Source organism: Triturus cristatus, chromosome 3_2 (assembly GCF_964204655.1).
Source record: "Triturus cristatus chromosome 3_2, aTriCri1.1, whole genome shotgun sequence".
Classification (NCBI taxonomy): domain Eukaryota; kingdom Metazoa; phylum Chordata; class Amphibia; order Caudata; family Salamandridae; genus Triturus; species Triturus cristatus.
Window position 1 is genome coordinate 203,229,206 of NC_140584.1, and position 16,896 is coordinate 203,246,101.

General features: G+C 47.7%; 1 protein-coding gene across 2 annotated transcripts in view; it reads left to right on the plus strand.

Annotated features, from left to right (window-relative positions):
* Positions 1–15,577, plus strand: part of HEG1 (heart development protein with EGF like domains 1) — a 178,684-nt gene extending 163,107 nt beyond the window's left edge. The window contains exon 13 of one of the 2 annotated variants that reach the window (XM_085647511.1): positions 14,665–15,577. In XM_085647511.1, coding sequence (XP_085503637.1) covers positions 14,665–14,808 — 144 coding nt within the window. In that variant the 3' untranslated portion in view covers positions 14,809–15,577. The remainder of the gene's footprint in view (positions 1–14,664) is intronic. The other variant, XM_085647512.1, reaches the window with a different exon arrangement.
* Positions 15,578–16,896: the final 1,319 nt, after the last annotated feature.

Below are 16,896 nucleotides of genomic sequence, written 5' to 3' on the forward strand. Positions count from 1 at the left end.
AGTCCCCATTCCAAGCATATACACCAAGTATTGTTACATGCAAGTCTTGAACAGCATATCAATCGCCCCGCCTTTCTGGTTTTTAAGGGTCTGCGTATGCTGTGGCAGGCCAGTGAATCCTACGGCAGTTCGTACAAGGCTCCAAGACAGTGTACAATTCAGACTCTGGAGTTACCCTCTCTCTAGCGTTAGAGGAAAGGACCATGTATTGAGCAAAGTTCTGATTTGAGAGCTAAATTTGTTCATTAATAGTGCACTCCCCAGCTCATATAAGGTCCGCCAGCATTTAAATGTTGCAGGTCACATTGACGTTTTGCTGTTGTGTATATATTGGGGTTCTCGCTCATACTGTATGCAGATATGGCTTGTTTCTTGGTATGTGTTCTGTTGCTTGCATGCATTAATGACTGCACTGGAAGAATTACATACCAGTTGGTTGTCTGCAGTGAGTTGTAGGTGGGTGAATCATGTGCTTGTGCTGCAATTCATTTGGCTTTGCGGAGCCATATTCCTGTGTGAAAGGTGTATTACTAGAGTTTGTCGAAGGTCTCAATGAAGGATGGATGTTAAAACGAAGAGACTTTGTGAGAACTCAGTGGATGTCTCAAGCCATATATTCAACTCTGTGGATGTCTCAGGGGCTGGAATAATTATGCTTAGTGCAGTTTGGATTGGAGGCAGTGGTGGCTGCTCCTGACACGATGTGGTAGGGTGGTGGCGGTAAGGGTGACGGTACATTAACGCACAAACAAACAAAAATATTCAAAAATAAATTACGATTTACCTGATGCTGTGACCGCTCCGTCGTGCTCCTATCTCGATCCTTAAGTGGTGCACACTGCGCAGGCTCCCAGATGCCAATCCCAGTGCTTTTCTCTTGCTGGGAATATAATTCCCAGCATGAGAGAAGCCCTGGGATTGGTCTGAGTGGCCTGGCTTGCCGCTCAGACAGTGCCTGGGACTGTTCTCCACCCTGCTGTGCAACACAACCGGTTGGAGAATTGCTAAGTGCGCATGTTGGTTTGGCCAGATTAAGAGGGCCAGCCAAACCATCAGGCACACGTAGTAGTGTCCAAAGACATTTTATACCACAATGTTTAGCAATAATGTCACATTTGTTGTTTGTAGAGCCAATATGGCATTACACTCCAGGTGACACACCCATGGCATCTACCTGGTATTTGTTTACCGAGAACCTGCACTGCCCTCTCTGGGATCTCAGACTTCATCCTCTTTTTCCCACCACTTCTCCTTAGAACCTGTCTTTATCATCCATCCCCCATTCTCTCCCCACACACATCCTTCCCACACCATGTACTTCCTCACCCTCCTCATCTCTCTCCATCCTGACACCCTGCATGCCTCCTCACTTGTCGCTTTCCTCCAGGTTACTTCTTTCACACATTACTCTTCATCACCCTCCTCTTATATTTATCTCTTTCAACGTCCTTTCTCACCTGTAGCCTCACATTATGTTCACACCCATTCCCCTTTCCCTCCTGCATCCTCCTCTTCTCTCTTTAACACCCATTCTTCTGTCTCACTAAGACTTTATTTCCTTGCATCCTCCTCTCTCACATTCTCCTTTGCCTCCCATAGCCTCTCCTGTCTTACCCGTCCCACAGACACATGCTTGTACTCACACAACCTAATCTCCTCCTGGCTACGCTTCTCTTTTTCAACACACTCTTTCCCACTTTCTGTTTCTCTCATACACTCTTACTCTGGTGAGCTAAATCATCCGAGCACACACGTAGGATCACACAAGGCAGCAATGGCTGTGCATCTTCTCCGGCTTATTACTGACAAGGTAACCAGGTTTTCAAAAGCAAGAACTAAGATGTACTATAGAAATAGAAACAGGGCTGCACTTTGTCACTGAACATGGTGCACAGAGGAGCTGAAATACAGCATTCTTCAACATATACGTGAATATAACGTGACTCTGAAGTTCCAAGATCTGTGTTTACCTGGACATAATGCAGATACATTTAAAATAAAAACTCTAAAACGGAGTACTAATGGAGTATCATGTCTCTCTCTGAACGGTGCCTGGACACAACAGAGCACCTGGCCTGCTATGTTGCGAAGATATGCAGGCCCAATGTTGGCCAGGAGTCAGCAGGCTCTCTGGAAAAGTAACTACTAAACCTAGTTCCTAGGCCTTCACAAAAAAGGACATGTACAGTGCTTATTTGTTTAAAAAGATAAGTGCAGGTGCCCAAAATGTATCTCCAAGGCTGGCACCCAATTACGCCACTGGCATTAACCACTTCCTCCCCCATGCTGCCCACTTCCACTAGTAGAACAATGCACGTTCTACATGGACATCACACAATGCCAGATTGGAGGGAGAACCCCCATCTACCTTAAAGGAGGTTTGGTAGGATTCAACCCCTCTCCCCTCGCCAAAGAAAAGTGTGAAAAAATGGGATCAACCAGTTTACTCTGTGGCACAGTTTTCACTTAAATGTAGAGTCTGAAAGGTCACTTTTGAAATATTACAGTGTGCAACCCACAAATAACCAGGGCACATGTTCCATGGAGGCAATATAGGGGTGACATAGTACATGCCCGCAGAAAGGCACAGCTTCACACTCACCTACAATATCCTTCACGTCACTACATGGGCGAGAGGTTTGCAATCCACAGCGTGAGTGCGAAGAGCGCCTGTGCGACTGGGCTTCAAACAATTGGAAGTGCTGTGAGTACAGCCAGCCTGGTGGGATAAGTGAGCAGGAGAATAAAGTCAAGGGGGACCAGTGAAGGAGGATAAGTGAGATGGACAAGTGTTCATACACTATGATGGGTGTATGCTTTCCCCTCCCCAGTACCACCTCCACCACCGATAAATCCAGCCGCAAGGCATGGGGAACAACTGTTGACAGCAAACCCAGAAATCAAAAGTTCACCCCATTCTTTATTTGTGTAATCAGCTAGTGCAGCTCCACTTCTGCTGATCCTACATGTAGCTATAAACAAAACTAAAACTTATGCAAATGCACACTTTGGTCCATTGTGCTAGATGTACTTCTGAGATTGATTTCCTCAACTATAGATCCCTATGCCACAAAGTTGTTGGGTACTGCCAAATGCAGAAGCTAAATTCAACACCACAGTGCTTGCTTTTAATTTAGGTTGTGTTCTTAAAACTTATGTACTGTATGTCTACCACCTAAAGACCTTGTGGTGCTACCTATGCTGGAATGCTGAATTGTTAAAATTGAAGGCTTGTCCATACAGGAAAAGCCTGCCTTTCAGAATCTTCATGAAGGCCTGATTGTCCTGTAGAGACCGCAGAGAGCAAGGCATGGTGTGGCACATGAGAAAGATTGTACCAGAGAAACGCTGTCTGTAAATGTCCGATGGAGGAAGCACCACGGATAGAGTCGTGGGGGTTGGTGGTTACCACTGCTCCCATCAAGTTGCCTCAGGCCAGTTAAGTTGTAATGATTTTCAGAGCAGGAGTGCTGACCATGAGTCGCGTCAGTGACCAGCAGCCCCCCCTCCATCAGCACAGGGTTATTTAACCAACTGAGATTGTAAATGAGTGATTCCAGAACTAGTCATAAGTAGAATGACTATAGAACGGTGCCTCCACCCTTTTTTTCCACCCTCGACCATTTTTAAGAGGGTGGTGGGTAGTGATTTTTTAAGGCACATTTTCCCAAGAATCTAAATGCAGTGTGGTATAGAATGCTAATTTGTAGAGAACATGTTCACTATTAAATGGGCTCCAATTGAAGCTGGGAAATCAGCAGAAATAACGAATGGACATCCAGCTCATACACTTACCAAGATACAATATTGTGGTCTCTTATAATGACTGACCAAAACATTGTGGGTGACATTCACAAACTCATGTGTAAAGCAAATCAGACTTACAGGTGAACATGAGTGGATATATAACTGCAAAGAATTCCAAAAGGTGGCCTTACTGTCGTAAATCATTTTGCTTCCACATAATATTGCTCAACAATCATGTAATGCCATGCACTGAATGCAGAACACTTTGAAAGTTTGTGAATGTCCAGGAACACATGCATTTGTAGTCATTCGCAAACTCAACTAAGATTCTTTCCCACCCTGAAAATGGTTGCTGGTTTACTCCTATCAAGGGATTGGGTAGAGCCATTTCTTAGACGAGGAGGGAACCTGAACATCCCCAATCCTTTGAATGGTGCTGCAGGGAGGAGAAATATATTCCTAGGGGTGAAAAAGAATATGAAAGAAAGAAATTGTGCAAAGTACACATTGAGGAAATGCCAACATAACATACAAGTGATCCTAATAAAGGGGTTACGTCCTATTGGTAACCAGATGGAGCATTTTTTGAACGAAGCAGTGAGCTTGTATCCTAAGAGACGCCTGTTAAGCTCTTTGCGTAAATCGACAAATTGAAAATTCTCCATGGTGACAGAAGGACCTTTCGCGTCCTAATTGAAGCACGGACACAATGTAACAACTTAAAACTGTACTTAACCATACACAACAACAACAAACCGGCAATTAAATATCGAACATCTTCCAGTGGGACCAAAAGGCCCGTCGCGCCCTAAAACGAAGCACAGACATAAAGTAATGTTTAAAATCGCCCACAACCTAAACAGAACATGATTCAAAAACAAATTGGCAAGATAAAGTTCATTCATTGTCACGAAGATTATTTTGCATTTAAAATTCAGATTACACAGTGTTATTCCCCTGAAGATAATCCCATGATTAAGACAGGGATTTGAAACGCGTCGGCACTTTCCTTCTTCTGTTTTACTCCATGAGGGAGGTTGATTAAATTGAGCCCAGACCCTGTAGACGAATAATGAACATTTATTTATCCTCACAGATACTAAGCGTACTCCCCATGGCAAGCAACTCTCCAAAGAGGAAATCAATTTGGGTCTAATTAGAGTGCTTTCGTGTATAGAGAGTTTGATAAATCACAAACTGGTGTAATTCACAAATGGCTGTAGTCTTTTTTCTGCGTATTGTTCTATTTTGTCCTGAATAAAGTGCTGGACTGGGCTTTAGAGAATACAATCCTTTCCCATCTACAGGCTGGTTTTAGAGCTAGAATAAGCACCATTGATCAGGTGCTGCATTTTGCTATGCTCTATTGGAAAGTAGTCCATTTAGGGGGGGGCAGCTTATATGCTGCCTTTATAGATCTTAGGGCAGCCTTTGATCTTGTCCCCCGGGCATCCCTATGGACCACCCTAGACAAGATGGGGATGCCTGCTGTCTTAATCTCCCTAATTGCCAGACTTCATGTAGACAATTTTGCACAGATCCGATGGGGTGGTGTCGGCCAAGTGACTAAACAGTTTCCTATCCAGAAGGGGGTCAGACAGGGATGCGTACTTGCACCAACTTTATTCTCCCTGTATATTAACGATGTTGCTGCATTATTGATAGATGCAAATGTAGATGCCCCCTCCTTGGCAGGTAAAAAAATTCCTATTTTAATGTTCGCTGACGATTGTCTTATAATTTCTAAAACGCCGAGTGGCCTCCAGAAGTCTCTAGGTATTTTTGAGGACTTCTGTCTAGCCCGCGGCCTTGAAATCAATGTTTTAAAATCTAAATTTATGTCTTTTAACCAGTCAAAATCTTTTAAAAGTAAAATATATATGAATAACATGCCATTGGACCAGGTCCAAGATTTTACTTATTTAGGTATTTGCATTCAACATGATTTGGGATGGAAAAAGCAAGTAGATTTGGCATCCCTTAAACATTCCCAGCTCTCTGGCGCGTTAAGCAAAGAGCACGCCAAATCCCTGACTAAACCCATTAACCCTGCTCTTCGGGTGTATGATGGCAAAGTGGTTGGTGCTGCGCTCTACGGGGTAGAGTTGTGGGGTTTTGATAATGTATATAAACTATCTACCTCTGAAAATAGATTCTTAAGGAATCTCATTAAACTACCTCAGAGTACTCCCCTTTGTCCCTTGTCCTATGATCTAGGTATAAGGCCAATAGCACTAATTGCCCTGTTTCGCCCAGTTTTATATTGGAGACGCCTATGGGTGACTCCTGAACTCAGGCTTTTTGCTCTTGGCCTGATGGATATTATTAAATTGGATACTTTTCACAAGGTCAAGTGGCTTTGTCGAATGCGTGATTCGTTCCAAGATCTGGGCCTAAAAAACTTGTGGGAGGATCCACTAAATGCTAGCTTCCCGTCTAAACAAGTATTGAAGGCTCTATACTGGGAAAAAGTAGTAACTCGAGTTTTTAGTTCCACAGCCCCGCTTTCATTGTCTGGTATCTTTCTTGATTTTAAGGATACTATTTCTCTGGCACCTTTTTGGGATGACATTACAAATCCTTTGGACAGGAAGCTATACTTTCAATTTAGGGTTGGCAGTCTCCCAGTTAGAGAGTTTACTTCTAGGTGGGCCGTGTCTAATGTGCTTAACTGTCCTGGCTGTACTGCACCTATTGAATCGGTCAATCATTTTCTGTTCCAATGTCCATCCTATGTAATTCCCCGCAAGTTCTGGCTAAAATCAATGTGCCGACTCCTAGGTACCAGAAATGCTAAGGTGGCAGTGCGTATTATGCGTTCTGCTGAAATCCCATTTGTTTACATATCTGTTGCCAAGTTTTTAGGTAGGGCATGGGTGATCAGGAATAAAATGTTGGCGGGATAACCATCCCGATATTCTGTAATGTTAATCCCTCTGCAAATGCCTTTATTTATTGTCTTAAACCATTTTTAATATGCTATTTGTAAATTGTGTATATATATAAATTTTGTATGCTTTTATGACAATCGTCGAATAAAGCTTTCTTGACTTGACTTGTTCTATTTTGTATTAATTTCAAACACAATTGTTTATTTTTGACAAATGCACAGTTTATGAATGATTTTTATTTAATTTGACAAATGTACAGTTTATGAATGATGTTTTTGATCTTTGAAAACAGTGTAATATTCCATTTTCAGACTTTGATTTTTTTTTTATGTTACAACCAAAATGTTTGAATAATGGTCAAATAATTAAGCTAGGACTAATGATAAAAAAAAATTGGCCCTCAGTTTGCGTAAATAAATAGCAGCATGGTAAAAATGGCAGCCAGATTTTCATTTTTGTAAAACATAACAAACAAAACAGAAATTCACATGACTTTCCCTGGATTATGCCTTGAAAGCTGTGATTGGCACTGAATTCAAGACCAAACTAGAGTTGTGAATTCATTTAGTAACTTCTAGGCTGTGTGCTGATGCTTTAGGTTCCTGTTCATTGACCAGCGTTACTTGTACAGTTGTAGCCCTATTAGGACATTTAAAGCAGCCCATCCACCCCGTAAGTGGTTATCCTCAAATCTGACACATGTCCGCTAGCCTCTTCGAAGAGATTTAGAATGCGAGTACATGTGCATCACACAATGCAATCTCAGTCTTTTTTTTTTTTTTTTTTTTTTTTTTTGAAACCGTTTATTGCAGTTTATAGAAGTTACAGGTATGGGCCTACAACCACACGGCCGGCCGCTAGAGCATCAAAAGCATATTACATACATACAGCAAAAAGCTGTCTCAGCGGTGCACAGTAGGAAGACAGGAGTGATCAATGGTGCAGGCCTCACAGCTCCATGCCCACAGTACGGTTCCATTTTCTGAACGCAAAACAACGTAAACAAACCACAACCGCAAGGCAACCCTAGATCCAACGTGACAACACGTGCTCCATAAGTGGGGGATCCAAACCAGCAGCAAAATTCTGAAGAGGGGGACGGGAGTAGATCAGGGACTGGGGGACCGCGCGCCCGCGGCCAAGGGAGGGGCGCCATCTAGGGAGACGGAGCCGGCGAGGCCGCCGGTAGCAGCGGCGGCTCACAAATACCCCCGCGGTAGGCGTTCCAGGGGCCCCAGAGTTTCATCCACGCCCCAGGCTTACCCCTCGCCACATACACCACCTTTTCACGAAACATACACCAATCCATATGCTCTTTCCAGGCCGACACCGCAGGGGGCCTCTGGGATCCCCACAATTGGGCAATATCACGCTTGGCTATCATGTATCCCAGAGTCACCCACCGCGCCTGCGGGACCGAGTAGTCATTTGGTTCCCAGACATTCAGCAAGCATCTCCTCGCTTCAGGCAGCAGCGCGACACGCGTAACCATTCGTAGAACCTCATGCACACCACGCCAGAATCGCTCCACCTTCGGGCACTCCCACAGTATATGCATGAAAGTCGCCAACGCACCACAGCCACGCTTACACATTCCATCACCGGCAAAACCCATACGTAAAAGCCTTGGCCCCGTCACGTAGACCCGGTGAAGGATCTTGAGCTGGACGAAACGAAGGCGAGCTGGGATGGCCACCTCTTTCGGAGAGGCCACCGCGGAGATCCAATCCTCGTCTTCCAGCTCCAGCCCGTCGGCAACCCAAGCCTCGCGGAGACTAGTCAGCAGACACGATCTATCGTTAATCAATTTTTTGTATATGAGGGAGATCGTGCTGTCCGGGACATGGCCATCTAGCACTCTGTCCTCCAGGGGGGAAGACTCCGGAATGGATGCAACATCCGGGAAGACGGAGCCCAGCGCATGGCGGACCTGTAGGTACCGAAAGTACTCACTGCCCTGCAGCTGAAACTCCGCCTGCAGCGTCTCAAAAGTTTTGAATCCCCCCCTCGTCCAGAGATCTCCCACCGTGCTGATTCCGATCGTGTCCCACTTCTCGAAGCCCTTCGACGTCCACAGGGAGCCCAACCTCTCAGATGCATACAGCGGAGACGCTCGGGTCAAACGGTCCTTCCACCCCATAGCTGCATTAGCCGCGTGCCAGACACGCACCATGACACGCGTCGGTCCCGTCAAACGGGAGTCGGGCGCGCCAGAGTAGAGCGCTCGATTATAATCGCCACCGGGCAGAAGCGTCCTGTCCATCTCAAATGCCGGGTTCAAGGCGGGCCCGTAAAGGCCATGATTAATTGCAGCTAGTTGGGAGGCCCAGTAATACCGTTTGATGTCCGGGAGGGCGACCCCTCCATCGTACCACGGGAGCGTCAATTTAGCCAGAGCAATACGCGGCCTCCCGTCCCAGAACAGGCGCCGCTGGAGGCCCTCCACCTCGCGAAAGTAGCGTGCCGGGACCAGGTCCATGGTATTCTGGAGGGCGTAGAGGAAGCGCGGCAGGGACTTCATTTTAAATAAGGCCGCTCGGCCGAGCGGCGAGAGCGGCAGACGCCGCCAGCGCACCACGTCCTCCCTCAGACGCTGGAGGGGGGGCAGCAAGTTCCGCTCATAGCGGGCCTCCGGGTCAAGAGTGATATATATACCCAGGTACCGGAAACCCTGGGAGGCAATCTGGATCGGACAGTCCCGTGGCAAGACCGGGGCCTCCCCGGAGAGCACATAGACACAGGATTTCGCCCAGTTGATGACCAGGCCTGAGTTGCGACCGAAGGAGCGCAAAACATCAACCAGGACGATCAGTGACTTGCGCGGGGAGGCGAGATACAAAAGGATATCGTCAGCATAGAGGGACACGCGGTCCTCATGCTCGGGGGTCCAGCGGAGACCACGGATAGAAGGGTGCCACCGCAACCACTCCGCCAGGGGCTCCATGGCCAGGGCGAACAGGAGAGGCGACAGGGGACAACCCTGTCGCGTGCCCCGCCCCAGCGCAAATGGGGCAGATACTCGCCCATTCACCACCACCTGCGCCAACGGGCCCGAATATAGCAATTTGACCCAGCTGACGAAACCCGGGCCGAACCCAAACTTCGCCAGCATCGCCCAAATATATGGCCATTCGAGCGTATCAAACGCCATGGTGGCGTCCAAGGACGCCAAGATGGCCGGCTCCCGCACAAACGGGACACGCGCGAGCACCCCGTGTAAGCGCCGCAGATTAAGCGCCGTGTTGCGGTGTGGTATAAAGCCCGATTGGTCTTGGTGGACCAAATCGCCCACCACGCCAACCAACCGGTTGGCCAACACCTTGGCGAGGATTTTGGGCTCCGCGTTCAGAAGCGAAATCGGCCTATAGGATGTGACCCGCTCACGGGGCTTCCCCTCCTTATGGATCACCACAATTGTAGCCAGACGCTGGTCCGGCGGGAGGGAGCCCTGCGAGTGGGCCGCAAGGAACATCGCGCGCAGGTGGGGCGCCAACACATCCGGGCGTAGCTTGTATAGCTCAATGGGAATACCATTGGGGCCCATGGCCTTGCCGGATGCAACCGAGCGAATAGCCGAGGCAATTTCGTCCGAGGTGGGCGGGCCATCCAGCGAATCCCTGTCCTCCACCGTAAGGGAGGGCAGTGCGATGTCCCGAAGCAAGGCATGGGAATCTTCCTCCGAGCAGGGAGAAACCGGGGAGTAGACTTCGCGGAAATAATCCGCGAAGCAGGAGACAATGGCTTCCGGCTCAGTGACGCACACACCATCCACGCTCTCAATCAGAGGCACCACGCGGCTCGCTCTTTCCCTCTTGTCCAACCACGCAATCAATTTGCCAGCCTTGTCACCCACATCATACAATCGCCCCTGCTGCTCTCTACTGAGGCCCCTGGCCGCCTCCGTGACGAGGGCCCGATAGGCCGCCTGCTTTAAGTGCAAAGCATGCAACTTGGCGTCTGTTACCCCGCTCCCCAGGTCACCCTCCAGTTCTGCAATCTCGGCCTCAACCCGGGTCACCTCCTCCCGCTCGCGCCGCCGGGCATTGGAAATAAAGGAGAGGGCCTCCCCTCTAAGAACCACCTTGAAAGCCTCCCACAGGGAGATGGCAGACGGGACCGACCCCACATTCTCATCGAAATAGCGCTGTAAGGATTTGATCAAGTCGGCACGAATGGTGGGGTCGCGCAAATACCATGCATTGATCGGGGCCACCCTGCCATCCCCCCTCGGGAAGACATCGAAATGCAACAACAATGGGGAGTGGTCTGAGATACCCCGTGCCAAATGGCGCACCTCCCCCACCCTCACTGCCTGGGCCGCCGGGACAAGGATGTAATCAAGCCGCGAGAGGCTACCATGGGCCCCCGAGTGGAAGGTGTACTGTTGCAATACGGGATGCTTTAAGCGCCAGCAATCCACCAGGCCCAGCGTGTCTAAAAGGCCGGGCAGCCACGCCTGTGCCCGGGGGAGGTCCCTAGGGGGATGGCGATCCATAGACCCAGAGGCAACCGCGTTAAAGTCCCCTCCAACCACCAACAGGCCACCCGGAAGGTCCAGAAGGAGGCGCCCCAGGTCCGCAAATGTAGTGGCTTGTAACCCAGGCGGGACGTACACTGATATAAAGATAAACACTCTACCCTCCATTCGCCCCACCAGAACAGTGTAGCGTCCCCTCTCATCATGGCGCACCTCGTCAATCTCCAACGGGAGCGAGTTCTTGACCATAATACCCACCCCCCGCGAGCCCGAAGTGAAGCCGGAGTGGGCCGCCAAACGATATCCCCGCCTATTCATTGCATGAAAGGTGTTACCTATAAGGTGTGTCTCCTGCAGGAAGACAACATCTGGAGAAATACGTTTTAAATACTGCAGGACCACACCACGCTTAATCCTATCCCCCAGGCCGTTAACATTCCATGACAACACAATCAAATCCCTACCCCCCATCATACGTCAAAACAATCGGTCGCCCCCCACCGAGCATCTTAAAAACAACAAAACAGTTGCGGGTTTGCCTTGCGGTGCTAACAAACAACACACCCCCCCCACCCCCCGGTCCCAACAGAACTCCCCCCTCCCTGCACCCCTGCATGAGCCCAGACAGCCCCCCCAAAGTGCAGTGTGCCTGTCGCCCCATAGCTAAGTACTAACTAGTCCCCCCGAGGAGGAGGGAAGCCCCCAGCAGACCCCACCCGACCTCCATGGGAGGGGAACATACGAAAGCAATATATGGTAAAGGAACAATATCCAGAGCAAGGCCTATACAGTCACCCCTCAATTCTGATCCGGCGGGCCCTCCCCGCCAGCCGCGCCCCCCCCACCCCGATCTCCAGGCAAAGTATCTAACCAGTCCCCAGCCGCCTCGGGCCGGTCGAAGAAGTGCGTACGGCCATCCACCTCCACCCTCAGCTTAGCCGGAAAGAGCATTGAGTACTTGAGGTTTAGGTCCCTTAGGCGACGTTTAATACCAAGAAAGCTCTGTCGCTGCTTCTGGACCGCCGGAGTAAAGTCTGGGTAGAAGTGTACATCCATGTTATCCAGCCTGACCGGTCCCTGTTGCCTGGAGGTCTGGAGGATGGCGTCTCTGTCCCGGAAATTAAAAATCCGGGCAATAATAGGCCGCGGCGGTGCACCGGTCTTAGGGCGGCCCCCAGGGACCCGGTGGGCACGCTCCACCGCAAAAAGCTTACTCAGCCCCCGGGGCTGGAGATGGGTCAGGATCAGTTCTTCCACGAAGAGATCTGCCGCCTCCGCCTCTCGGCCCTCCGGCACACCAATAATGCGAACATTGTTCCTCCGGACCCGACCCTCGGAATCCTCCAGTCGCCGGTTCATCAGGGCGCTCGCCTGGCCAAGCCGGCGCACCTCCTTCTGGAGGGCCACCACGTCCGTAGTGAGGCTCGTTGTGGTGTGGGCCAGGGAGTCAACTCGGTCGTTCGTTTTTGACAAGTCTGCCCTCACAAGGCCCACATCCACCAGGACCGAGTCAATTTTTTGCGCCAAGGTATCGAAACGCTGGTCCACTGAGGCCTTCATCTCTGCGATGGCGCCCATGACGTCCCGGAGGGTCAGATCCACCGGTTGGGCAGGCGCCTCCGTCGGGCCCACCAGGGATGACCGCGATGTCTCCGGAGAACCCTTCTGGAGCGTGTAGCGATCCATACTATTGGCCTGGTGCGCCGTGCCACGGCGGGTTGTCTTCATCTTCGCCCGGTCGCCATCTTGTTTGGTGGACATGCTGGCCCTTCCACCGTCGTGCCAAGATCTCCAAACGGACCGCCACACCAAATCACGGGTGTCAGGGGGGGGGGCGGGGGCGACCACCGGGCCGCGGGTCAACCCACCGCCGGCGGGTCAGCCGGGCACCTGGACCAGGCAACACCACCGCACCCCGCTCCGCAGCCCGACCCCGCCTGAGGCAAGGAGGGCGCAAAAGCGAAAGTGAAAGTGCGGGGTACGCGAGTCGCCCAGCCACGCTCGCCGCTGTTATTCACTTCGTCCCCGGATCGCCCCACTACTCCAATCCGGGGGGCCGGCGAGGAGAAGGCCGCAACCTTCAATCGATGCTCCCACCGGTGTTCGGGGTCCGATTCGAGCCCAAAAAACGGGTGGCGCCTCAGCTCGGGTTCACCGACACAGTCCCCTCAACAAGGACAGGATATCGCCAGGATTAATTCAGGAGGTCGCGGAGGTCCTCGGGAGCCTCGCACCTACGCGGCCATCTTGGTTGCGCGCTAGGCTCCTCCCCCCTGCAATCTCAGTCTTGATGCTTCATATGAGTCAGATCTTTTAGAGCAACACTGATCATTTACCAACCATGTGCATGATGGACACTTGCAAATGCAACTTCTTAGTAACTGGGCCATGTGTGTTCCATGCATTCATGTGGTCTGGCAACATTGACATCTATTTATGTATTTATTAACTTATAGGTCTAATATATAGCACTAGCTAGATCTGAAGTTATCAGAGCGCTTTACATATAATGAAAGATAGTTTGAATTGAAGTACCTGCAAATATACAGACAAAGAAAATCGTTTGGCAGTCAAGGTAGTTACAATATATGGATATTAGAACAGCATAAACTCAAGGGGTGAATGACATAGTAGACATCTGAGGCAATCAATCGACTGATGCAAAAGGTCTAGTTAGATTAGATGTGAGCTTTGGCAGCATAGCTCAGTTTGTGTGTGTGTTAAAGAAGTTGTTAAGTAGTAGGTATTTAAGGTGCCATTTGAAGCAGGATAAAGAGGGGTTGCAGCAGAGATCTCGGGGGAGTGAGTTCCAGATCCTAGGTGCATTTCCAGTGAATGAGCATGTCTGGGAGGATTTCTTTTTCAGTTTGGGAGGTATGAGAAGTCAGTTGGAGTTCCTCAGAGTCCTAGCTCTTCCTGCTTTCGAGAGATTGGCATCTAGAAAGTTGCGTTATGCGTGTGAAGGGCTTTGTGGGTGCTGCAAGCAGTCTTGTAGATCCATCTTCCTTCAATGGGAAACCAATTTTCTCTACGTTCGTAGGAATTAAATGCCAGGAGTAATCTTCTCCATCAACATGGCTGACAATCTAGTAAACTTTGGATTCAATTAATTGAAAGTTGATCCAGCATTCTCCCAATTTGTTGCTTTACATTTCATGATTAATTAGTTAGTCTGAGCATCGTTTGATGTAATTGTGGTTTCCTCAGTTGTTTTGAACACTTACCCAGGTGGTTTGTGAACTCTACAATTGCAATACATATGTGTCCTTAAAGAGAAGGCGGATGGGTTTTCAGATTTTTCATTCTCTTGCCAAGCAAATTTAAATATTTTGTTACATTAATGTTAAAGTTATAATGAAAAATGTTAACAGCTGCCTGAACAAGGAATCACACACCCCATAAATCTTGCCTCTTTCTGATAACATCCAGGTACCGGAGACATAATGCATAGCAACAGTAATTATATTAGCAATACCATCAACAATGATATTGACTTTGAAAAAACATTATAAGTAATGACTGTCATTTTATCTTTTCTCTGTCAAACAGCCTGGGTTAAGAAACGCTGAACTTGAACGAAATGGACTTTTCCCTTACAGTGGAGTTCCGGGATCGCGACATTCCTGTATTTACCCTGGTCAGTATAACCCCACTTTCCTCAATGAAGACAGTAGGCGAAGAGACTACTTTTAACAACAGGGACAAAAAACAATTCCTTTGTGCCAAATGGTAAAGTACAACATCCTACCCATAAGCAAGCTCTTACCACATTCTAACAGTTGCGTCACCGGCAGGAGAGATATTGAACTCTGAGAAACATGAAATTGGAGGATTTGAATTTCAGGAAATTGGATGGAATGTTTGGTGAGATGGAAAATGAAGGCTTATGCAGAAAGACAATTGACTTTGGGACTGAGTGATAACAAGAAAGTTCTATTTTGGCATACAGATGTTTGTGGAACTCACATTATCAGGCACCAACTGCTATTCAAGAAAAGGCTCTGAACATGTCCATCTAACGTAGATCTTTCGAAAGAGGGCCATTTGGGACACATCACTGAATTTCAAAGTGTGCAAAGTACTACTGTTTCACGTACCAATTTTTTAGTTTTCATCCAAACGTCCAAAAAGGTGAAGATGTTGTTTGTGCAAAGTGAAAAATGTGATATCTGAATCCAGGTTCCCCTTGGCATCTGTGTGTTTGGATGGTGGGGATGTCTCTGTGAGAAATGCAAGGATTGCTGTAAGAACAAAGCCTCTCTTTGGCCTACTTGGCAATAACGTACAGTTGTGGGCGTCGCGTACACTGAAGAGAGAAGACCTGCAGCAAGATCACACAGCACTTTTCAGCTTCCATTGGATAAAACAAATTCTTAGTGGCAGAAGCTGAATTCCAGTCATAATTTTAAGTGCACCCCGGCACACATTAATTAAACCATAATGTGAAAAAATCTATCTAGACAAAAAATAGAAAAGAATCACAACATTATTGTGAGGATAAAGAATGAAAATTGATGAAGGACTTGCTCTATTTATAAAACATGCAAACATGTAGACATGTATTTCATTTCTCCCTCCTAATTATATATATGAGGACATTGAGGAAAGATGAATGCCAAAAGCTGTGCTGCGGAGCAGTGGTATCTGTGGTATTGTGGCAGTGCCAGTGAATGACATTATACCCCTGGAGGAAACCTCACCTCCTTCAGGAGTCTCAGTGCAGGACAAACAGTGTCACTTAGTTCCTCTGTCCATTGTGGTCCCTGTTCACTTTTCGCCACTTCTACAACTTGCACATCAAGCAAATATTGGAAGAATGTGGAAGCAAAGTTAAAAAGCGACAACCTTTTTAGTAGTGTGTTGAGTTCGGCATACGAGGGACCCGGCACTGCCTTTTCATACATCATTAGAAATGGTACAAAATGCAATGTATTCATTTAACAGTGATATCACTAAGTTGAAGGTTCAAAGTTATTCAACACTATTGTGCTCTAGGAAGCACACCAAATGTTATTAAGGCAAAATATAGCTACAGTGCTATATGTATCAGAAACATAACACCAGTCTTCAACTCAAAGGATGTGGCTGTGCCACAAACGTGACCATGTCTTTAATCTTTGAGAATAATTGAGCAATGCTTGTTGAAGCTAGACATTATTAATTCTCATATAGTGCATCGGATATGCATTATCCACTGATGTGTGCAGTCAGCTATCTACTCATAGTAAAGACAAATGCTGTTAATGAGCCTATGACCGCAGGATGCGCTTACCTGACAGATTTTGTAAGGTTTCCAGAATGATGAAGTTTCTGTAGGAAATACCACTTAGAATTTTATTAACTTGTCTACTCTCCTTGAACAGTTTTCAAATCCTGTGTTCATGGCAGTCATAATCACGTCTGTCTATTGTTCTAGATCTGACTACAAAGTCTCAATATTCATGAGTTTGTTACTTGCTTTAGATTAATTGCAGACAGTTTATAGGGCTAAACTCTGATCTCATCAGCATGCGAAGAGTATGAGTTGTTAGTATAGGTTCTTAGTTCATTTTTCCCAATTATTTTTTGGGCTGGCATGTTTCAGTTAGTTCATACATTTAGAAGAGGCATGTTTTAAACAAAATAATTCCAGAGTTCATGTTCAAATCCCTTTCACCTTAGCTGACATCAGCTATGACTCAGAAGTACTATATGGCAATATACACTCATTCTGTACCAAGCACACAACAAAATTAACTAGGTGTAGGAACTTAATTTCATGTGCTACTAAAAACTTTATTT